The 23363-nt window shown below is 43.9% G+C and overlaps 1 protein-coding gene across 4 annotated transcripts; it reads left to right on the forward strand.

Moving 5' to 3' along the window:
- Positions 1-292: 292 nt before the first annotated feature.
- KHSRP (KH-type splicing regulatory protein) lies at positions 293-22820 on the forward strand. Of its 4 annotated transcripts, none has more exons than XM_033172756.1 (20): positions 293-577; positions 8760-8856; positions 9291-9329; positions 9613-9658; positions 10234-10283; positions 11328-11399; positions 11948-12005; positions 12939-13110; positions 13361-13459; positions 14192-14290; positions 14478-14580; positions 15134-15234; positions 15889-16030; positions 16407-16567; positions 16687-16802; positions 17902-17990; positions 18365-18562; positions 19485-19562; positions 19763-19923; positions 20822-21144. In XM_033172756.1, exons 1-20 carry the CDS (start codon positions 392-394, stop codon positions 20849-20851), a joined length of 2097 nt encoding a protein of 698 aa, XP_033028647.1. In that variant the 5' UTR covers positions 293-391; the 3' UTR covers positions 20852-21144. The 4 variants fall into 4 exon arrangements, with proteins under 4 accessions (XP_033028647.1, XP_033028649.1, XP_033028648.1 ...); XM_033172758.1 differs by lacking the exon at positions 20822-21144 and adding an exon at positions 22082-22820 and having other exon boundaries at positions 294-577; XM_033172757.1 differs by having other exon boundaries at positions 294-577; positions 19766-19923.
- The last annotated feature ends 543 nt before the right edge of the window (positions 22821-23363 follow it).

Raw genomic sequence — 23363 nt, forward strand, 5'->3', positions numbered from 1 at the left:
TGATTGGCCCAAGGACGGCTTCTCACCCTGCCCCTGCCATTCTCTAATAGGTCGCAAACCATATAGCACGCTCCACCCCTCGCTTGCCACTCGAGCAGCACCCTGGCACTCAAGCTGCAGAGCCCGCCTCCTCTTCGGCTTTAATTGGCCGGGCGTTGAGGCCGCCTGTTTCCTTTTGTACCCACTGGCCGTTTGCTATGCCAGTCACCTGCAGCCCATAAACGATTGGTCCTCCGGGGAGAGGTCGGAGGGCAATAGGTTGTAGTCCCGCCTGGCGTTCCCAGCGTGCAGCGCGGACGTGTGTCTGTGAGTGTGTGGTGAGGGAGACGGGCAGAGTGCTCGGCCTGATTCCCGTGTTGAGCCTTCAGTGCCCCGCTCCGTCTCCGCCGCCATGTCGGACTATAACGCCGGCGGTCCGCCGCCGCCCTCAGCTGGGCCGCCGGGCGCCGGTGGGGGAGCCGGGCCGCCCAACCAAGGGGGCTCCGGCGGGGCCGGGCAGGCCGGCGGAGCGGCGGGTCCCGGACCTGGCGGGATCCGCAAGGACGCCTTCGCCGACGCGGTCCAGCGCGCCCGGCAGGTGAGGGAGCTGAAGCGGACGGGGGAGGGCGGCCCGGCGGTGAGGGAGCGGGCAGCAGCGCGGCATCTATCGCCTCCCTCCCTACCCTCTACTCCCGCCCCCCACGGCAGGCCCCGGTGATGGCGATGCTGGAGAGCGACTCTCCACATGCAGCGGGGCTTGAGGACGTACAGTCCTGAGGCAACGGAGCTCCCTCGGCTGTACCACTTCAGGTTAAAAGCGCGCGCGAGGGGGGGGGTCAGTCCCTGCACGTAGAAAGGTAGCTGCACAGTTCTCTCTGGCATGTTGAAGACGCGTGGAGATCGTTCCCTATTCTCTAAGGCGCGCTCCGGTGGAATGGCAGCGGGATGGATTAGACCTAGGAGCGTTGCATTGTTATCGTAGCACGCATGGACCTGGATTAAGATTTCAGACGAGCTGTGTGAGGCGTGTTGAGATGATGGGATTCTTGACCTAAGGAGAGGTTGGGTGGCCATCTGACATGCATGATCTAGTTGAGATTCCTGGGCCCTTTTAAAATGTGTTGGGGGGGGGGGTTGAGTTATTGGGTTGTTGTTTATTTTGATTAAGTACTTTGTGGTTTTGTATTCTGATTTTATCCTGTGAACCACCCTGAGGCCTGTGGGTGTAGGGCAGCATATAAATTCAACAAATAATAAAATAAAAATAACTACTATTCTGATTCTTTGATGCAGTCATATTTAACACATGTTAAAAACTTTGCTGCTGCCAGAAAACTATGGAAAGGGCTGTACCGTATCTCCTTCCGTAATGTTCATATTTTCTGTATAGAGGTAGTTTGTGGGTGCTTGAAAGCAATATGAAAATGAAATGAAAACTTGATGCTTTTTGGAAGACAGAGTATGTAGTAAGGTTGAATAAGGATAGAGCTTGCTGATAGGTATTTACAAATAGTTAAGGTTTAATTTAAAGCCAGGCTCCACTCTCAATACACTTAAGTGCAGAATGTCACTGTCTACCATTAAGAAGCAGGAACTAGTCCCTGTTTGGATTTAGATTTTGGATGAAGGTTTCCAGTTCAGAGGGGAGTGTTTCTGAGATAGTTTCTTTCTGTGCATCTTGCCTTATGAATAAAGTTTGGTAAGTAAGCTAAAAGGGTGTTCAAAATGGATAGTTTAGTTATTTGTCCATACTTTTTATCCCCTTATCTTCCAAGTTGCTTGGGTGTTGGGAATATCACATTATCATTAAAGTCCTGTGGGGGAAGGTTACCCTCAGAGTCAGACCAATCTTATCTCTTGCTACTTATCTGGGGAGCCTCATGGCTGTACAGTATAGGGTTTGAACTCAGTCCCCTTTTCTAATATCTGGTTTCCCTATGAGATTTTTTTGTTTTGTTCATCATGCATGCAGTTTGGAGATATGAAGCTGCTAAGCAAAGCTGAGGTTGCTGCATACAGTATTTGATTTATTCTTCTGAATTGACTTGTAGGCAGAGAGTAGAAGCATCCTGTAGTGAAGGGCTGTGTAAATAGAAAATTTGGGTTTCTTTTGTTTTGATCCTGAAACTTTCTTTGATATGAGAAAACACTATTCAGTTTTAAAAGCTACATGAAAAATCAGCTGTCTGAAATGGAAAGGCAGCACTTTTTTTTTAAAGCATTCCATCATAGAGTGTCTGTCATCATTAGCTAGTGAGCTGTTCTACATTTCAGCAGTGATTTCTTAGAAAACAAAGTATTCAAGAAGACTGAATTTCCTCAAGTTGAAAACTGATTAGGCCCTGGTATGATTTTCATGCCATGGACTATTTAGATGTCACCGTTGGAACACATTACAGAGTGGAAAAGGCCTGAAATAGGTTTTGTTCATCAAATTTGTTGCACTTGTCCAGGGGGGGGGGAGTTTGTCTAAAAGTAGGATTTCTATACTGCCATTCATCCAAGGATCACAGGGCAGTTTACAGTATAAAAACACAAAGATATGTAACATAATAACAAACACAACAATAAACCACTCTTCCCGCCCAAATTTAAAAGGCCATAGATTATTTAATCTGCTCAAGGCCTGGGTGAAGAGGAGTGTTTTCGCCTGGTGCCTAACTATACAGTATGTAATAATCCCTGGAAGCATTCCACACACCGGGAGCCACCACAGAAAAGGGCTGCTCTTGTGTTGCTGTCCTCTGGACCTCTCATGGAGGAAGCACATGAAGAAGGGCCTCGGGTGATGACTGCAGGGTCCGGGTCTACACAGATGGCGAGAGGCAGTCCTTGAGATATTGTTGTCCTGAGCCATTTAAGACTATACATCAAAACCAACATTTTGAACTGCGCCTGGAAACTAATTGATAGCCAATGCAGTCGAACCAGGATTGGTGTAATAGGCTCAAACTGCTTTGTGAAGGCAGCCCCTTGTACAATGTGTTGCAGTAATCTAACCTAGAGGTTAATAGGGCTGGGCAATATATTGATATAGTTTCCAAAACCAGTTTGAAATCTATATCATTATATCACTTTTATAATTTTTGACCTGGCAATATGTCAAATCGTGTGTGTGTGTGTGTGTGTGTGTGTGTTGTGCAAAAATCACAATGTGGGAAAACCATGAAGCCAGCCAGTGCCTCTACATAGCTCCATCCTTAATTCATATAGAGCAGTGGTGTCCAAACTTTTTTCCAAAGAGGGCCACATTTGAAGAAGTGAAGTGCCACGGGGGCCGACCAAAGGGCCAACCAAAATTGTTGACCTCTTGTTGTTAAGCTCTTTTTACAACCCCAAAGTTGTTGAGGTTTTTTTTAGGATTTTACCCCAGGAAATTGACTGCCACAGAGGCCGGATTAAACCGACCGCAGGCTACATTAGGCCCCCGAAACAGACTTTGGACATGCCTGATATAGTGTGATACATCAGTATATGGTGATGTTTAGCTGGTTGAAAACTGGATTTCGCCCAGCCTTAGAGGTTACCAGAACATAGTGTCCAGATTGGGGCAACAGCTGGGGCACAGCCAGTGCTGATGGAAGGAACTCCAGGCCACAAAGACCACCTGAGCCTCAAGCAACAGCAATGGATCCAGAAGTACCCCCAAGCTACGTACCAGGTCCTTCAGAGGGAGCGTAACCCCATCAAGAGCAGGCCACCTCCCAGCCCAGCCATCTGTTCTAGGGAACCGCCCACTAACAGTGCCTCAGTCTTAGCTGTACTGAGCTCCAGTTTGTTGGTCCTCATCCAGCCCATTACTGAGGCTACACAACAGTCCAGCGCATCCACTGTCACACCTGCAGATGTAAATGAGAAGTAGAGCTGTGTGTTACAGATTTGACTATTGAGCATATTTTTAAAGCAATTTTTAAGCATCCTACTTTTTATGATCTGTTTTTCTTGGGGAATTCTCAGTTCTCCTAAACGAAACATGAATTTAAAGACTTTGACATTTCTATGTAGCTAGAACTTGTGTGTGAAGGAGAAAATGTCTTATTTTTAGGAAGTCGTGCAGGAAGAATATATACTAGTATTACTCTCTTATGGCTATGAGCAGTGTTGCCTGTATTTCCACCAGCTTTTGTTGAAGTGAGAGTCATTGACCATCACAGATGCCATTCTGCTGCCTCCAGTGATTAAATTAAAAACTTGCTCACCAGGTCCTGAATAGTTCTATTCTATACTGTGATGTTTTGGTGTTTATTTTAGATATTCCCTGGTACAAATTCAGGTGAAATTAATTTTTGTATTACAGTACTTTTGCAACTGGCTTGATGAAATTCAAATTCTCAGAACCTTGGTTTTTGTTTTTTTAAAAAGAGCATTCAATATGTTGATTGATGAGGTCCAGTATGTACCAGTATACTTTTACATAACCAGGAAACTCTTACCTGGTTTGCACTTAAAGCTAAGCCTAGCTCACCCATCGCTTAGCACAAGCATTTTACTCCTACTTTGTTGTTTTTGCAGCTGCAAAACAAAATAAACCTGGACCTGTTGTTTATAATCAATGTTTTCCCTTCCACTTTCTTTTCTTCTGCTGGCACATTTATTGTCAGATTTGATGGGTGGTTCTTGTTTGTTCCTACTAATCGACAGAATCACTGCAACCCTTTCCTTACAGTACGTATCAGTTTTGAAGTTTTAAGTAGGCTGCTGACTTCCTTGTTTCAGATTCTTTGCCCTCTGGATACCCTTTGTTCAGTCAACTCATTTCCACAGCTAGTCAATCTTAGGAATTTAACAAAGTTTTTTGTCTTCTGAGCCCTGTGCTAGTAGTGTTAGACTTGCTGTAGTTCAGATTAGATAAAATTGATAGTTTGGTTTTTTAAAAAATTTAATTCTCTGTTTCTTTTAAATGCTAGCATGCTAGTCCTACAGTTACTTGGAATTCCTCCTTCCCATGGATTCAGCTGGTTAAGACAATTCTGCTAAACCTAGAATAGCCACCCAAACCCAGTACTCCTGTGATCCTTGCTTATTTTTCTGGTTTGTTAACCAGCACTAGAATTCCCTGGTTCTTGCTTAATACAAAACAAGATCTTCACTCCGAAGCTGGAGTGCAATAGGAGGGAGGAGAGGTCAAGGTAAAATTGTTTAAGTGATTGTCCAAATCAGGTCATTCACCCAAGTTCTAAAACTTGTGACACTTACCTTTGTAATGTAAACAAAATTGACCATTTTTGATACAGCAAAAATCTCCTTCACTTGTTATTTCTTCTATTTTATTCATACACTTTTCCTTGGTTTTTCTTCCTTTTTATCAAAAGGACAGCTTCTATACTTGTTCATTTTCACAATTGACATCTTCAGTCAAAACTTACAGGCTCTTTCTGCAATTCAAGCACTTTTTACAAAATAAAAATAGTTTTTATATTTCAAATCAATAATGTTCCCTTCCACTGAATATCTACTTTACCAATTATATTGGGCTAGAAACAGTTTCCTGGACCTACTTGCAAATTTTAAGCCCCAAGTTTCTATTGAAATTATTACTGTGTCCATCTCTCTCCTAATTTAATATTATAGCTCTGTTGCATACATTCTAGATAGTAAACCTTTATTTTCACTGAATAGTCATTCCCCAAAGACTTGTTGTTTCAGCCATTCTTCTACCAGCATGTTGTTGCACTGAAGACTTTAATACTGTGTTAAATTATTTATAAAAAGGAACCTTTCCATTCAACATCTTCAAATGCTTAAGACAAAATAAATAAGCACCCTTAAGAAATAAAGTGTTTTGTAATCATTTTTCTTTATAAGTGATTATCTTACGTTTTCTTTCATAAATATTATCTGCCTATACTTTCCTTTAAAGCAAAATTAAACCCAGTACTTTCTCGAAGCACTGTTGATAAAGTCAGCTAATAAACCTATATAAGCCCTATGTCTCTTGATAAACTAAAAATAAAGCTCCGAGTAACATCTAGCATGCCCTTCCACACTTTCTGTGCACTTTCATTCAGTAGGCTTGTGCCCATGTAACCATGTGTAAAATTGCAACTTTGGCTTCTTTTAATGAAATCTCCCTCAAATACAAGGCCTTACTGCCACCCATAGTCATGCTTTAATTTCTATGTTTTTCCACATACAAAAATGTAAACAACTGTTTCAAGAATATTTCATTTCAGTAGCATGTTGAACATTAAATAATAAGCTAGAAGCTCAAAACATCTGCTGAAAGTGTATAGATACAAAAAGTAAAATAAAATTAGCCACGCCCTAAAAAATAGCAGAAGTAATACTAAAATTGAGATAGGCAAAAATACATTTGCAATACCCCCAGCTAAAATGGGAGCGGCTCAAGTTATCCTCAGAGCTTCTTCATTTCATCTTCCAAGTAGTCCATTGGCGGTTTCTTAATCTCTGGACTTCTATTTTAAATGAAAACACAATTGCACATCTTCTTGAGATCTGTGGTTTGTATCCAGCAAACTCATCTTGTTAAGTGCAAGGATTTCAACCTGCACATTTAGATGACTTCTCTCCCCTTCCCCCATCCCCAAGTGTCAAAAGGATTCCTCTAACCTTCTGGAGCAAATATGGAGGGGTGGAAGAGAGGGGGATGAAGTCCTGCTGTGCAGGTAGAAATCCTTGTGCTAAAGGGAAGACTTTACTGGGAAAGTGCTTTGGTGCTCAGGTTCTGCTTGCAGGTTTCCTACGGACATCTAGTTGACTACTGTAAGAACAGGATGCTGGACTAGATGGGTCATTGGCCTGATCCAGCGGGCTCTTACAAAAACTTGCAACATATGACTTCATTGGATATGATCCTCATCTGCTTTCTTATCAAATAATTCATCCATTTTCCAGATCCTCTGCTTCCTTTTTTATTTCCATTGAGTAATTAATGAGAAGTAATGAGCAATCTGAAAAAGTCTTCATTCCTGTTTTGCAACTTTCTGATACTACATAACAATGCTTTGCAATGTTTGAATACAAAAAATCAGCCCTCAGGTGTGGCTTAAAATCAATGGTGTAAACTTATATTAAAGTCTGTTCAGAGAGATTTGGCAAAATATTGGAGTACTTGCTGATTTTGGGACTTCTCTAACTTGGAAATCCATAGTGCATTAAAGCCACTCCCTGGAATGATTTTTATTCTGATAAAAAGCTAACAATCATGGTACCAATCTTGTGTGGTTGTAGGGTATATGCTGTAAATATTCACTTGCCCCTTCTCTGAAACCTCTCTCTTTGGTGTCATGATTGTGTTAGTCATGTCCTCCTGATTGGTCGTATTCTGTTTAAACTTCTATTGGCCTTCAAATGCTTTCCATTCACTTGCTCTTATTTAGTAAGTTAACTCTTCTCCCTCTCCATGGCCCTTGTTATCATCCCCTTTCTGCTGTCGTATTCATCCTCCATAAACCCAATCTATATTGCCACTCTCTGCCATGAGAACTCTTTAGCGCCAGGCATCCACCTGTCTTCTTCCCTCAATATTTTCCCCTCAATTCTTCTTGTCTGTTACCTACATTATAGCCCTGAGTGCAGAGTCTGTGCCTCTTTATTTGATATAAGTATACCAACTAATTCTGTGTGTAGCAACTAGAGATGACTATTATTGGCATCCCTGTCACTGAATTTCCATTTCTATAGGCTTTACTGTAGCAACTTGGTAACTTTCAGGAGAGGCTGGTTCAGAGAGCTGCAGGCATGCATAGTGAAGAACAGGTGTGGGCAATGTTTGGGCTTCTGTACGTTTAAGGGTTGTGCAAAGGCATGAATTTTAGGAGATGTAGAGATGTCACAGTACTGGAAGTATGGGAAACCTGCCCTGCCATAATTCTCTCTTTCTTACTGTTAAAAGTATTGGGAGTTCTAAAGAGGAATGGAAGCCATTCCTAGCAGGGAATCAGTGCAACTTTAGGCTTTACTGTGAGCTGGTGTAAAGGTTAAGTTCTAGAAGGAATTGGGACTAATTGGGGACAAGCTATTGGCTCCTTCATTTGAGTATTGCTGGTATGTTTTGTGGTGCAGAAGTAGAGTGATATCTGATGGCTAAAAACATTGAGGCTTCTCTGAGAAATGGTGCTTTTCTTTGGAAGTTACATATTCAGCAAGTTGAAAATCTGAAAGCTACTTCTATTTCATTGATGTAAATCACAGCAAGATAACTTTTTGATGGGGCAAAATACTAAGTTCAGTTGCCATAACAAAGTTGCCTTTTTAGTTGTACGTAAAAATTATTCTTGAAAGAAAATATAAATGTAGAAATACTTCAGATCTGAAGTAGTGTGCATGCACACAAAAGCTCATACCAAGAACAAACTTAGTTGGTCTCTAAGGTGCTACTGGAAGGATTTTTTTTTATTTTTTATTTTGTTTTGACTATGGCAGACCAACACGGCTACCTACCTGTAATTTGAGATATCCCATTCACAAATGATTTAGGGCTTAAAGGTTAGAATCAGTACTTTTAGGTTAAGCCCAGAACAAGCAATCAGATCACACCAAATTAGAGTAACATTCATCAATTTGCGTACTGCCAATCCATCAACCAGTGCAAAATGCTGCTGCCAGTTTAATTTTCAGAACACTTCTTAAAAGCAACACCAAACAGAGAGCGTGACAGTAGTCTAAATAGGAGGCAACTAGTGAATGATGTGCCATGTGTTGCAATGTATACTTAATGACTTGATGTTCCTGGATTTTGAAATGATTATGTATTAAATAGCTCTTGGCTCTTTGGATAAGATTTAGGGAAGACTAACTAGTGTCTATTCTACTTTCAGATAGCAGCCAAAATTGGGGGGGACACAGCTACAACAGTGAACAACACTACCCCTGACTTTGGATTTGGTGGTCAGAAGAGGCAACTGGAGGATGGAGGTATGTGAGACTGACCCTAGTGGGACACTGGAAATTAAATTGGCAATACTTCATGTAGAACTCTGGATTCCTAGGAGTGTGAAGTACACATACACAAACACACACACCCCTTGCTAAAGGTCATGCAGTTGTGTTAGTTTGCCTAATGTTGTCAATCCCTCAAGCATGGCTGCAAATATTCCATTTGCTGTGATATGATTTGCTGATCCCATTCAAACCAGTGGAGACTACACAAAATTGGTACTTGCACCAATTGCCTATAAATACATTGATCTGAATGTGTTGTTGATACTGTATAGTTATCAGAGCCTTTGAAGTTTCCAGAATGGGCCTTCCATGTAGCTGCAATCTTGACTGTTAGTTTTGAAAGCTGGAAGAGAGGAGAGACTGTCTTAATTTTTGAAAGAGGTGACTATTTATTTTTATTTTGACAGACCAACCAGAGAGCAAGAAAATGGCTCCCCAGCCAGAACGTAAGTATACTTTATTATTAAAGAGTTGTAGAATTATCTGTGTTAACTACGTGGAAATTCTATTCATATTTATTTTCATATCGATACTGAAAAGTGGGAGGACATGTAGGATAATTCTTTTGGCGGGGAGAGTTCTATGGGATTAGGAAGGTAAGCTTTGCATTTTAAAAACAGGACATTAAATAAATTTAAAAAAAACAGCAGACTGGGAAACCCAGTGACTGATTTATAGTTCACCTTCAAGAATGTGGATTCATAACCAAACCCTTGCTTTGCTTTCCAGCCATGCCACCACCCCCTCAGCTTGGACCGATCCATCCTCCCCCCAGGTAAATTAGCTGTGTGCCTCTCTTTCTTCTCCCCACATAGGCTTGAGCTGGAAAGGTTAAATCAATGCTAAAAGTATTCGGCTTGTGAGTTCAGTTTGACTGCAAGGGGGCAGCATTTTAGTACCCCCAAAGAGGAAAGGCTGCTTTTGTTGGGTGAGGTTGGCATCCAGATTTGTGAGTGATGTCCCACTAAAAGACCCGTCACTCCAAGCACTTGCGTGCCTTGGTAGGTAGTGAAAGGTTGTGCTGGTTGGCCATTTCTTAGATACTCACATTCTTGTGTAGCTTCTGGTTTTGTAGCTATAGTTTGTGAAGCCTGTGTCTGAGCCTTGTGGGCAGATGCTGGGCTACTTAGTTTGCAGCAGGTTCTGCCAGGTTGCATGGGTGCATTTTGCACGGGTGCATGGTGATTTCCTCAGAGCAGTGCCTAATTGCTCAGCCACCTTCCTGTCTGCCCTCCCAGGAGGAGGAGGAAAGCTCTCCGTTTTTGCTTCTTGATGGATGCTGGTGAACACCAGCTCCATTTCTGTAACCCTCCCACTCCTTACTTTAAGCTGCCAAACTTTCCCTTGCAGGTCTACAGTGACTGAAGAGTACAGAGTACCTGATGGCATGGTGGGACTCAGTGAGTATTAGACAGAGAGGGCAGAAATCTGCTGTTGCCGTAGTTGAAAGACTGTCACTTTACCTTTACTAACCAGTGCCTTCTTGATTTCTCAATGCCTGTTGGCTGAGCTTTCCACAGGGAAGGCTCAGGCAGGCTGGTTTGTTTCGTGACCCTTCTATGTGTCTTTCCTGAGAGATGTCAAGTGTTTGAGTTGACCCTGTGTGCTCCAAGCTGTGTATGGTATGTAGCTCCAAAGATGTGGGGTGGGTGTTCTGCGCAATAAAGTGCTCTGGCAAGTCTTCAGTTAATTAAATTGGTAGGAGCTGGTTGCTGAGGACAACTTGAGGCTGGTGTCATATGAGCACTTCCCATGCATAGCAAGACTTTTGTGAGTTGAGGAGCAGCACAGATTTGCTCTGGACACTTCCGAGACTCAGGCTGGGAGTGCTGCAGTGAAAAAGAGTTCCTTTTTGGATTGCTTTTGGCCTATGCTTTGGATTCATCAACTTTCTGTGAGTGATCCTGACTAAGGTAGAAGGCCCTGCCTTGACCTTTACCAGAAGGAATGGTGGCTGCAAAACACTGCCTGAAGCAGAGTTTTATGTTAAATAGGGAAGGATTGGTTCTCAGAAGGCATTTTGTTTACAAGCCCAGGTTTTAAATTGGCTTGGCATTCAAGCTCTGAAGGCTAGCAGAGAAATTGGTTGAAACTTGATCGCTAAGGTTCTCATTGACCTCTCTAGTTCTTGTAGGCTATCATACCTCTGTGGCATCATGAGACCCTGAAGTTCTCTCTTTCATATTTGTGTGAACTTGGTTTAGGAGGAGGAGTTCTGTCATCCTTCACTTATATGTCAGATAAAACAAAACTTGAGGCTATCTTGGATCCACTTAGCTACTGTCCCCAGTGCACATGTGCACACAACCCTTCCTGGGGTTGTATTTACTGTTAGAAGATCCTTTCCATCTCTTGTGGAGAGGAGAGAGGGGATATCTTAGGATAACGACAACTGCTTTTATCTCAGGCTTGAGTTTCTTAATGCCCCTCTCCTTACTTTGCAGTCATAGGAAGAGGTGGGGAACAGATCAACAAAATACAGCAGGACTCTGGATGCAAAGTACAGATCTCTCCAGGTAGGTGTGAGAATTGCATGGGGTGTAACTTCCAGCATATGGAACTGCAGGTGTTGGCTGTTCCTTCTGAAGCCTATAATCGTGGCAGCAAGTAGCTCAATGGATATAATTGTGGTAAAGAATGTAGTTCAAGAGACAAAGTGTGTTGCCAGTGGCATATTCTTCTGAATATGCTAATACACTCTGCTAGAAAATAGGGGGGGAGGAATCTTATTGGGGCGGCATGAACACAGTATTCTCACAAGGCAAAGGGTCTTTTCCAGCTTGTGGTAAGTTAACTTTGTTTGAGTGCGGAACCATTTCAGTTGCTAAGTTTACAGGTGTCTTCGCCATTTTCAGTCCTTGTACTACTTCCTGTTGACTGATCAGCATTTTCATTATAGAGAAGTTGCCCTTAATAATGTTGTGCATGTGTGTGAAAGACCTACTCTTTCAACGCCAGTTCCTTCATACCCTGTGGATGATACATGATTTGGAGGAGGGCTCAAACTGAGGAAATGTGTTGATGTGGAGAGATGTCTCCTGATGGCCTTTATTTCCTCCTACAGACAGTGGAGGAATGCCAGAGCGAAGTGTCTCTCTGACAGGATCACCAGAATCTGTGCAGTGAGTAGCCTCTTGTCCTTTGGCAATATATTATTTCAAAAACATACTGGGGGGGGGGGGAGAGACAGGGTGTGCCAAAAGAATCCAGCCGCCAGGTGGCATAGTCGAGGACTGTGGCAGAGGAGCAGGGCATCACAATAAGGAAAACAATTGGGCCTTCTTAGTAGCAATACCCAAATTGTGGAACTTCCCCCTAAAAGCAGTTGAATTGATCCCCTCTCAAGGTAAGGAGGGCAGCAAAGACTTTTTTTATTTTACCGTGCCTTTAATCTGTTTTTGACCTCCATCTGTGGTGGTGTATTTTTAAACCGATCCAGTTTTATGCCTCTCTCTTGCTGCTGATTTAACAGATGTATTTGCCTTTACCTCATTGTTTTTATTGTATTTTTACTCTAGAAGCTGCCTTGTGGTCTCAAAACATGGTAGAAAATTTCAAGAATTAAAAAAACTTAGCGGGACTTTGTATCTCAGCACACAAAAGCCACTCATTGTGATGGGCTTTTGGTGTTCCCTATGGGGAAACATCTGAGCTCTGGAACATATCTGGTTTGACTGACATTGGTGGGTGGGGCTAAAAACTTAATGAGAATTGCAGTTGTGGCACCACTGTACTTGGCAGACAAGCAGGATTTTTCCTGTTGGTGTTATGAATGACATAACATTGTATAGACACAAAGTGCAATGTCATTAAATCGGTCATTACTATCCAGAGCAAAAATAAAGTGCTTGTATTCGCAACTTGAGCTGGTTAAGTTACCTGTTGTGTGATGTTGTGGAATCAGCACAACAGCAACACTGAACCACAGGTGATTTGAGAACGAAGAACACTGCTGTAAGTTCCATTTCATGTTATAGTACCTTCATAATGAAAGAACAGAGGCTGTAAGCCCTGTCACTCACCATCATGTTGTTTGTCATTCCACCTCTTTGCAGGAAGGCAAAAATGATGCTTGATGATATCGTGTCTCGAGGACGTGGTGGGCCACCTGGTCAGTTCCACGATAATGCCAATGGGCAGAATGGTACAGTGCAGGAAATCATGATCCCAGCTGGGAAAGCAGGCCTGGTGATTGGCAAGGGAGGGGAGACCATTAAGCAGTTGCAGGTGAGGGCTATGCTGTGCTCCCAGCCAAACTCCTTGCATCAGAGCTGGTGCTTGCCCTCTTTTTACTTGCCTCCTTTCTTGCTTACAGCACTTAGTTTCTCTGGCCTCTCGGGGCAAGGATGGTTTCTTAGACTGGAGCCTCCTGAAATTCAAATGGCTCTTAGTTTAAGTCCTGTCCAAGGAGACGGGGCTTGCAAGAATTCTGCACAGTTGTGCAACCTGCTTGACCTCTCGCTTTCTGCCAATGTAGGAACGAGCTGGAGTGAAAATGATTTTAATTCAAGACGGTTCACAAAACACAAATGTAGACAAGCCCCTTCGGATAATTGGTGATCCTTACAAAGTACAGGTAAGCATTTTGAATAAAAGCCGAAGAGATGAACTGTTCAGTGAAATTTCTTGTTTTGCAATAAGTTAATTAACTTGTTTTTCTTTTTAGCAACAATGATCAACAATCTCTTTTTGTTTTAGTAACAAAAAAATCCCAATGAAATGTTGTGTTAAAGTTATCCTTTGTCCGTTTGAGTGATCAGTTGACCACGGTGTTGTTGTTTTAAGTAGTTAGATACCCAACCATACTCTCATCATTGTGAAAATGGCTGCATACTCACAGTTCAGACCCATGCACCGGTGGTTTCCTGCCATGACTATTGCAGCCTTTCTTTTTAGACTTGCCTTGTTATACTTTGGTCTCCTCACTCATCTCCAAAACTCTGCTGCCAAAGTCGTTCACCTCTCTCCTTCATACCACATGATGTACCTTCTTGAATCCCTGCTTAGTTTTCCATCAGCGTATGATGCTACCTTTATACTGAGTTGCTAGTACAGCATTAAACTGGGTTACTCAATTCAGTTTAGTCTACTCGAATTGAGACTTTTTACTAGCTACCCCGAAGTTTGCTCTTGCTGAGCTGCCGTGCAGTGATGGTGACTAAACTGCCCAGCCTCAAATCCAGGTATTCCCAAGTACAAAAAAAGGACTTCTTCCTTGGCAGTTCTCGTGTCACATCTACCTTGGGAGAGATACTCTTGAGAGAGGTTCCCAAATAATTCCAACATTAATGTTCATGCTTCTTTGCAGCAAGCCTGTGAAATGGTAATGGACATCTTACGAGAACGGGACCAGGGAGGCTTTGGTGACCGAAATGAGTACGGTTCCAGGATTGGTGGAGGAATAGATGTAAGAACATTGGCTTGGATTTGTTGGGACGGGGAGCATAATTTATAGTGTGACATTTTGTTCTAGTTTCTCCCCCCTCCCCAATCTCTATATTGATACTCACATTTGTCCGGTACTAATATTTCTTAGAAATTTGAACTGCTCTTACGTGACCTTGGTTCTGCTTGTCATTTTCTTGTTTGCTCAGGTCCCTGTGCCCAGGCATTCTGTTGGTGTGGTTATTGGGCGTAGTGGTGAGATGATTAAGAAAATACAAAATGACGCTGGAGTTCGGATACAGTTCAAGCAAGGTCAGAAGACTAAATCTCTCCCCTGTCATGATCTGTCTTCCTACAGCATGCTAAAACATCAGGCCTATTGAATGTTCTGTGGCTTTTCTCCCTATACTATTTATTACCTATTTATCTGATCTTTTACCTGCTCTCCACAAGTTTTTGTCCCTGTTGTGATTATGTTCTACAAAACACTTTTGAAAATCGCAAAGTGAAATCTTTTCCCAGAGAGATCCCAGATTTAAGGGTTTACACAATCAATGATCCATATGGGCTTGGTGTATTCAAATCTTGGCATGTAGTACCCATTTTCTGAAGGGCAGTCATGCCTGTTTTGTGTGTCTGGGTTCTCTAGGCTTTGTGTGAACTGTGTGTGTTCTCCTTCCACAGAACTGGAGTGGCATATTGCTGCAGAGGGGAGAAGGTATTAAGGAAGCTAAATGGATGCTTGTCTCTCTCTCTTGAGAGCTTATGCTGTTGCTGCATCAAGTGGCTTAAGAGCTAGTGGACTGGTTCTGAAACTAATTTAATGTGGAACCTAATGAAGTTCCCTGTTTGGTTTGCATTTCAGATGATGGGACAGGTCCTGAGAAGATTGCCCATATCATGGGTCCCCCTGACAGATGTGAGCATGCCGCCAGGATTATCAATGAGCTTCTCCAGAGTCTCCGGGTATGAAATGCTGTTACCTTGACCCTCAAAGCCTTGGTCCAGCATGTCTCATCTTGTGTACACAGGAGTTGTGTCGAATACGTTTGTCAAGTAGTGTCGAAATCTTTTCAGTCATGTTTTGCTAATAAGGTGCTAGAGCTCCTCAATATCATCCCACTGAGAACTTGACTCTGGTTGTCTTACCAGCCCAAGGTAGAAATCACACCAAAAAAGTAGATGTTGCTATTTGTCTTCAGCAGACTTTCAAACTCTACCTTCAGGGGAGCCCTTTCCATGTTGACTGACTTGTCAAGGATCCCCAGCATGTTACACACATTATTCTGGGGCATGTTGGTGGTGGCAGGTGTAGTGGTAGCTAGGCCACATGGAAGCTGAGTGCATCCCAAAACGCATTCAACGTATCTCTGTAGCTTCGCATTGCAGGAAAAAACTATTGATGGTGGGCAAAGTGTCCTTCAAGGAAGTTTGCTGTGAATGGTCTTCTCATTCAGGAACCCCTGATGAACTTCGGCAGCAGCCAAGGGCTCCCTATATAGTTTGGAGGCCACCGCTGTGCGGCATGTGCAGAGTCAGCTTTCCAGATTCACCCACGTAACCACAGAATGTTTCCCGTTTCCTTTTCCCATGAAGATGAATTTTGTTCCTGTCTTGCAGAGTGGCCCACCAGGTCCCCCAGGCTCAGGAATGCCTCCTGGAGGCAGAGGCAGAGGCAGGGGGCAGGGTAATTGGGGGCCCCCTGGAGGAGAGATGACATTCTCTATCCCCACTCACAAGTGCGGACTGGTCATTGGCAGAGGTAAGTGAGGTGGTATAATAATAGTAATAATAATAATAATTTTATTATTTATACCCCGCTCATCTGGCTGGGTTTCCCCAGCCACTCTGGGCAGCATCAAACATTAAAAATTTCGCTAAACAGGGCTGCCTTCAGATGCCTTTTAAAAGTCAGATAGTTGTTTATTCCCTTGACATCTGATGGGGGGGGCATTTCACAGGGCGGGTGCCACTACCGAGAAGGCCTTCTGCCTGGTTCCCTGTAACCTTGCAGTGAGGGAACCGCCAGAAGGCCCTCGGAGCTGGACCTCAGTATCCGGGCTGAATGATGGGGGTGAAGATGCTCCTTCAGGTACCAATCACGTCCCTGAGGTGTTACCTCCACGTCCTCTTTTCAGGTGGAGAAAACGTAAAGGCTATCAATCAGCAGACAGGAGCCTTTGTAGAAATATCCCGGCAGCTACCGCCCAATGGAGACCCCAACTTCAAACTGTTCATCATCCGGGGATCACCTCAACAAATTGACCATGCCAAGCAGCTCATTGAAGAGAAGATTGAGGTATTTGCCTGCCCTTCACTGTGTGGCAGGCCTCCCAGATGGGAGCGAGCCAGGAATGTTAGTGACTGTGTTCTGGATGTGGCAGTTTCCACTTCAGGGATTATTCATCTCTTCCTTAGGGTCCCCTCTGTCCAGTTGGACCAGGACCTGGGCCTGGTGGACCTCCTGGACCGGCTCCAATGGGCCCCTTCAACCCAGGGCCTTTTAATCAAGGGCCACCTAGTGCCCCCCCTCAGTAAGTACTAAGACTGCTCGAGTGTGCCTCCCTTTCGGGCCATTTTGCCTCCGACACCCCTTTCAATCCTCCCAGAGATTAAGATCTACACTCGCTGTCTTCTGATGTGCCCAAAAGTTGTGGGGGAAATGCTGAGCCAAGCCTGAATGTCTCTGAAGTCCCTTCTATGAACAGCCCCACCCCAATTTGGGGATTATTTTGAGGTTTATGCAAACGGGACGAAAAAATGTTACCTTCAAGACACACTTGTCACTTTCTTGACCAAACACTTAATAAGAGAGGGGGCATGCATCCACATAGTTTATGCAAAAAGAAGTTTTTCACAGAGTGGTTTGGCTTTGGGCATGTTCCTTGCTGCTGCTGCTACCCTCATTGGCATCTTTCACCTTGAAACGGAAAACCATGTGACTGTGTAGCACAACACTTATCAGGGCATCTGGTACCAAGAAAGTGGTACTAGGGCAATCTGGTAGGGAAACAAAACCACTTGCAGAGTTAGAGGGTTCTGCTGTCATTGCTTGGTGCTCTTACAGGAGTAAAGCTTGTGCTTCCAAAAGCTAATATATCAGATAAGACTTGTTTCTACTTTGGGAAGTTAGATTAGACCCTTTCTCGGCCATTGGCAGGTGCTCACTGTGATGCTTTGCCCCTTGATAAGATTTGGTCTTAATCTAGTGCAGTTCCCTTGTCTGCCTATTTCATAAAGGAGATTGGCCTGGATCTGGGATGTCTTGCTACAGGGATTGGGGACCTGTCACCCTGCGCTTTGCATCATCACTAGCCATGCTGGCTGGTGCTGATGAGCATTGCAGTACAGCAACACCTTCCCTCTCCCTGCCTTATTACCTGTAAAAAGTGACGGCGCTCCAGTTTCCCTGTGCAGCTGCTTTTGGGGGAATTCAATGTTGCGCTGTGTTGAACGTACAACAGGGCTTCTGCTGACAAGACTCACTAGGTGAATCCCACCCTTTGTTTTCTCCAGTGACTTCCTGGAGCAATTTGATTTGCTGCTCGGCAGGTTCCAGATTTCTGAATCCTGAGCCTAGAGGGTTGCTTAGTGTAAATATTGCCAGTGACCTTTTCCCTCCTCTTATTTCAGTCCTGGAGGGCCGCCACCTCCACAGTACCCACCTCAAGGCTGGGGGAATGCCTACCCACAGTGGCAGCCTCCTGCTCCTCATGACCCAAGTAAGTATTTGTATACCAGCCCTCAAGTGTCAATCATCAGAATATACAATACAGTGGTACCTCGGTTTTCAAGCATCTCGGAAGCCGAACATTTCAGGTTTTCGAATGTCAAAAACCTAGAAGTGAATGCTTCCATTTTTGAACACGCCTCGGAAGTCAAACAGCTTCCGTTGCATGCCCCCCCCCCCAATTTGGACTTTACAGACTGCCCTTAGCACCTCAGTTGTCGAATGTTTCAGAAGTCAAACGGTCTTCTGGAATGGATTGTGTTTGACAACCGAGGTACCACTGTACTGTTGCACATTCAAGGTTTGCAGGGCGGTGAGGGAGAGGGGCTGGAAGCATTCAGGTTTTTTGTGGTGTCTCCTGCCCAGGTAAAGCGGCGGCGGCGGCAGACCCCAACGCTGCCTGGGCAGCTTATTACTCGCACTACTACCAGCAGCCCCCGGGCCCAGTTCCAGGAGCACCGCCTGCCCCCACAGCGCCACCAGTGCAAGGAGAGCCACCCCAACCGCCCCCCACCGGACAGTCAGACTACACTAAAGCATGGGAGGAGTATTACAAAAAACTAGGTAATTGACTATCCAGATCCTTAACCTCTTTTGATAGGAGCAATTTAATGGTATTATTACAAGGGCTGCAGAAAGCACCTTGATTGAGAAACTACGCTGAATAACTTCCTTCCAGTCTCCCCTGACGAATAAATAACGTACTGACTCAAAATGCTTCAGCATTTGTTTTCTGTTCCTGTTAAACTATTTCTGCATCTTGATTTGTGAACGTCATGGGGGTTGGTGCCCCTTAGGGATGGCCCATTCAAATCCAGGCATGAATGACTGACTTGATTGAAAGGCCCTCTTAGGTTGATGCCTCAAGCCAGTACAAGTTTTGCCAACTGCTACTTAATTTCAAGATTTTTGACCACGAACAAACAAAATTTTGGCAAATTATGGTTAGGTTAAGTCAGCATAGCAACACTATCAACAGCAGTACCATTCGAAGACCATTTTTCAAAGCAAGTTTGCTTTGTTTTTTGTAATGGTTCCCTACGAGGAATTTTTCATCTTGGTATTTAGCTTGAATCTCTTAAATCTGCTGCAGGGAAGAAAGAGCTGAAGAATCACAAGGCAGTCTGGCTGGGGGGTTCTTCCACGCTTCTGGCTTAGGAGTCTTGTCAATGGACTTTCTTCTGTCTTGGGGGTGGAATTGCTATGGGTCAGGGGTCTATGAATGCGCTCCCTAAGGTAATCGTACCTCCCACTTCTGGAGAGAATGACAAGCTCTACACTGTACTTCAGAAGTGCTCCATGCTCCTCTAAAGTTCAGCACCTTGTGAGCCAAGACATTGCTTCCCCCATTGGTCCTTGTGACCGCTCTTAGTAGTCGGTGTCACTGTAAACCTTTTAGAATCTGAATCCTGTAAGTGAGGAGGATCTTGAGTAGTTGAAAGCTTTACATGACCAGGGTCCTGTTGTCGTTTGACACTGCCTACAGGCCAGCAGCCCCAGCAGCCTGGAGCTCCACCACAGCAGGACTACACAAAAGCCTGGGAAGAGTATTATAAGAAGCAAGGTGAGTTAAGGGTCCGAGCTTCCTTGGAGGATATGTCCTATAGCACTTCTGTCAGGCTGGGTTTGGAGTTACCTCCCTTGAGTGTTACCTCCCTTGAGTGTCTTAAGGTTCCAGCCCTATACACATTTATCTCCTTCTATCTTCCTTCTAAACCGGCATGCCTAGGATTGCACAGTTAGTCCCTCTTTTCTTTTTGGAAGCAGCTCAAGTAGCTACTGGGGCAGGGCCAACGGCACCACCAGGACCTCAACCAGACTACAGTGCAGCCTGGGCAGAATACTACAGACAACAAGCTGCGTACTATGGACAGACGCCCGGCGCTGGTGGCCCAGTGCCACCACCCACACAGCAGGGACAGCAGGTGAGTTGCAGAACTACAGCCAGGGTGGCCTTTCTGCTACAGAACAGGTATCTGGCTCCAGGCTGGGCTCCACACACTTTCTATAAACTCCTGTGAGACATTTTGAGATGTAATCCTTTTTAAAGTTTGGGGTGGCTAGTTTATGTCAGTTCTTCCCTCCTGTTCCAAATCAGACTTTTATGCTGCCCGCCACGCCTTTTAAGGACTAATCCTAGAGGCTTTTTAGAGAAGAAGTTGAAATGCCTCGAATATTTTTCTTAAATCCCGAGTGAGAGATCCAGGTTTGTTTGTTTTTTTCATCCCAATAGCAGAAGCAGTGTCAGCTTGGGAAGTATTATTGCCAGTTCAGAGAGGGGCTAGAGTATTCCAGATGAACAAGCCTCCAGAATCCTTGCCTTCACATATGTGATGTGAAACATACTTGCGCCACCCACATCTAAGAGTTTTCTGCTCCATAATTAACAGCAGCAGTATCTGTCCACCTTCAATAATGGAAATTTCCTTCCTGGCTTCATTTTTTATTCCAAACATTTGAGCACCCCAGTGTCAAAAGACTTAAGCCATATTTCTTCAGTCAAAAGTCCTACAAAACTTCCTTCAGTCAAACACTTTTCAGACTGGGTTCACTCCAAGCCAGACACCAAAAAAAGGATGATTCTCATGTAGCCACCTCAAAGACTAACATCCCAGCTATACGCTTGCAAGCAACATCAGGGTGCATCTGAGGTTAACCCCGATCCATTTGAGAGCCCAGGCTCTGTTGTCAACTAATAAGGCACCCATATAATTTACAAGCAGCTCTAGCTGGGGTATTTTTAATGCGAAAGATTCAACAAACAAACAAAGTACAATAAGTTGGTGAACAGAAATAATGTACAAATAAACCCTCTTTTCCTAATGGGGAGGATGTCTGTTTGGGAGCGGATGACCAGGAGCCTCCTGGTGAGTATTGTGTTAAGTTTTTAATACAAGGTGTTGTAAAATACTGTCTGAGCTTTAAGGGACTAGAAGGGGGGACACAGAAATGATGCGCGTTTTGGGGAGAATTTAAGAAAATCTAATGAACACATGTGGAACATGAGCCATATCTACAAGTTGAGCATTGAGCAATCTCCAGCCCATGATAGGCTTTAGTCTTTCTTTGAAACCGCTGATTCCATCTGGTATGAGCGAGAAAACCATACGCTGAACACATGCAGCCTGAATTACACGTTAAGCAAAGTTAGCTGTGTTGGCTCCATAAAGATAATTCTGTTCCCATTAGTCATTGGTAGAGAAACAAGGAGCTAGACATTCCTCTGCAACACCCACATCCAATATGTTACTCGTTTGCCACCATAAAATCTAGAAACCTGTAGTTATAACCAAAGGAGAACTTTTGAGGACACTTCATTTTGTGTTTGATATGTCTCCAGGAGACTAGTTCCTAAACAGGTATCCTCCCAACTAGCAAAAGAGAGCTGGTTTGTTGAATATTTCTGTCCACCAACCCCCTTGACCTCAAGCTCTCTGCGCAGCGTGATTATGGAATCCAGAGCACAGACTCCCTGATAAGCTTTGTCTGGCTGTTCCTTTAGTGACTGGCACTTCTCCAAAAGCAGGGAGACAGTTTTCTCAGTGGCTGGACAAATGAGTTTATACAAATGAAGTCTGACTGTGGGGTTTCTACAGGTCTTAGTAGATCAAGTATTTGAGCTTTTACACAGCACACCAAGTATCAGATTATTCAGCCATCTCTATAACTGGGCAGGTTCATGGGTGGAGATGAACACAGAGCACATCCAGGGCAGTAAAGTTTAATTTAGGTTCCAGGTTGTCAGAGTTACAACGTCTGCTACCATTAGAACCAGAGGATTGTAAAACTGGGAACAGGGCTCTGGGATAGGAAAAAGTTGTGCGCTACTAATAGTCTAAAAATAGGTAAGGGTATACACATTAAGCAGATACTGTCACCTTTTCTGTGTGCTGTGTTTTTGTTTCTGCTATTGTATAACAAATACTAAATAAAATTCAAGTTTTTAAAAAGGCAGCAACTGCGTTCCAGATAGCCAAATTCTGTACCTGAGTCCATGGAATACACATCCTTGCGGTTGCCCCTCTTGCTTCCTGCTTCAAGCTTCAGTAACAGGTTCCCATCATGTTTTTCTCCTTTCAACAGGCTCAGTGAGTTGAATGTGAACCTCCCCATCTCTGAGAACCTTTTGTTTTGGAAAGAGGTGGCTGCTGCAGGAAGTGACAGGGTGGGAAGGGAGCTGGCCTGTTGCTCTGATAGCTGGGTTTCTCCTGGGAATCTCAGCTACGCCGCCTTCAAGTCTCTCTTAAAATAAATCCAGATCTCCAAACCCCTAATGTTGAGCCAGCAGCTGTAGAAGATAGCCGACTAAAACCGCCGCCGCCAGACCCTATCCTGCCTGACACACACCTCAGTTTTCAGGGTAACACTTCCTCTTTTCTTTCTGTTTCGTTTTAAAAAATAAACTTTACAAGGAAAAGTCACTCTGCTTTTTAGTTAGAGTTGGAACATTCCTCGGACAAAGGTGTTGGTGTTTCAGACAAACCCTGCCCTGGCCCTCCATTTCTCCACTGCTGGGACTGATCTGTCGTGTTTTTTGTCTGTTCAAGAGGAGATTGAAACAAGAAATTGTATGCTCAATTTTTACTTTTTACCGCTCGTTTTTAACTTCACAAATAAATGATAACAAAACATCCCCCCGTGTCTGCTGGGTGGTGTCTGTTTTTCTCTCTCTGTCCATAGGGTTTTTTGAAGCTGATGTTTGTTCACAATATAGCTGTTGTAAAAGCCTGATAATGGTCATGAATTAAGAGCTTCCTGTGTTTTTATAGTTTGAGCAGGCATTTGTGCATTTTTGTTGAATAAAATGCTTTTTTGTTTTAAAGTCTCTGATGCAACCGTGTGTGTTTCAAAAGGTAGGGCCCCAGAGAGCTGTTCTAGCTTCACCAAGAGCCCTGGGGAAAAGAAGCAGGTTCCGATCTTTGGATGATACTGAGCTTGGGAGCAGGGGAAAGCTGCCTCTCAGGGGAGCTTTTTAGTAGACTAAGCTTTGGTTTGGTTTTGGGGACTCCTGCAAGTTCAGTTCATTTGGTGTATCATCTCTTGACAGTTTGAAAATAACAATAGTCTTCTACTTGGATTTACAAATATTGGGGGGGGGGGGGTTTGCAGTGTTACACAATCGAAATTTCTGGAAGACTGCACCAGCTGCTGGAACCCTTAGCTGCTTCAGCCACCTATAATAGATCATGCCTCATCGTTTTGTGACTTGATGACACTCAGCTGCGTTACTTAAAGATTTCCTGCTGGATCTGAATGTCTTGACTGACACTAACACGAAACGACATCTCCTTGAGCTGTTTTGTGCCCTGCCAAAAAAAGTGGCTACAGCATAAATGGTGCGGATGGATTTTGGGAGAGTTCTGGC

Source organism: Lacerta agilis, chromosome 16 (assembly GCF_009819535.1).
Source record: "Lacerta agilis isolate rLacAgi1 chromosome 16, rLacAgi1.pri, whole genome shotgun sequence".
Lineage (NCBI taxonomy): Eukaryota > Metazoa > Chordata > Lepidosauria > Squamata > Lacertidae > Lacerta > Lacerta agilis.

Coding starts and splice junctions, on each gene's coding strand:
- KHSRP (XM_033172756.1), top strand. CDS start 392: ATGTCGGACTATAACGCCGGCGGTCCGCCGCCGCCCTCAGCTGGGCCG. Junction 14,291..14,477: donor GGATTGGTGGAGGAATAGAT/GTAAGAACATTG, acceptor TTGTTTGCTCAG/GTCCCTGTGCCCAGGCATTC. Junction 15,235..15,888: donor AGCTTCTCCAGAGTCTCCGG/GTATGAAATGCT, acceptor CCTGTCTTGCAG/AGTGGCCCACCAGGTCCCCC.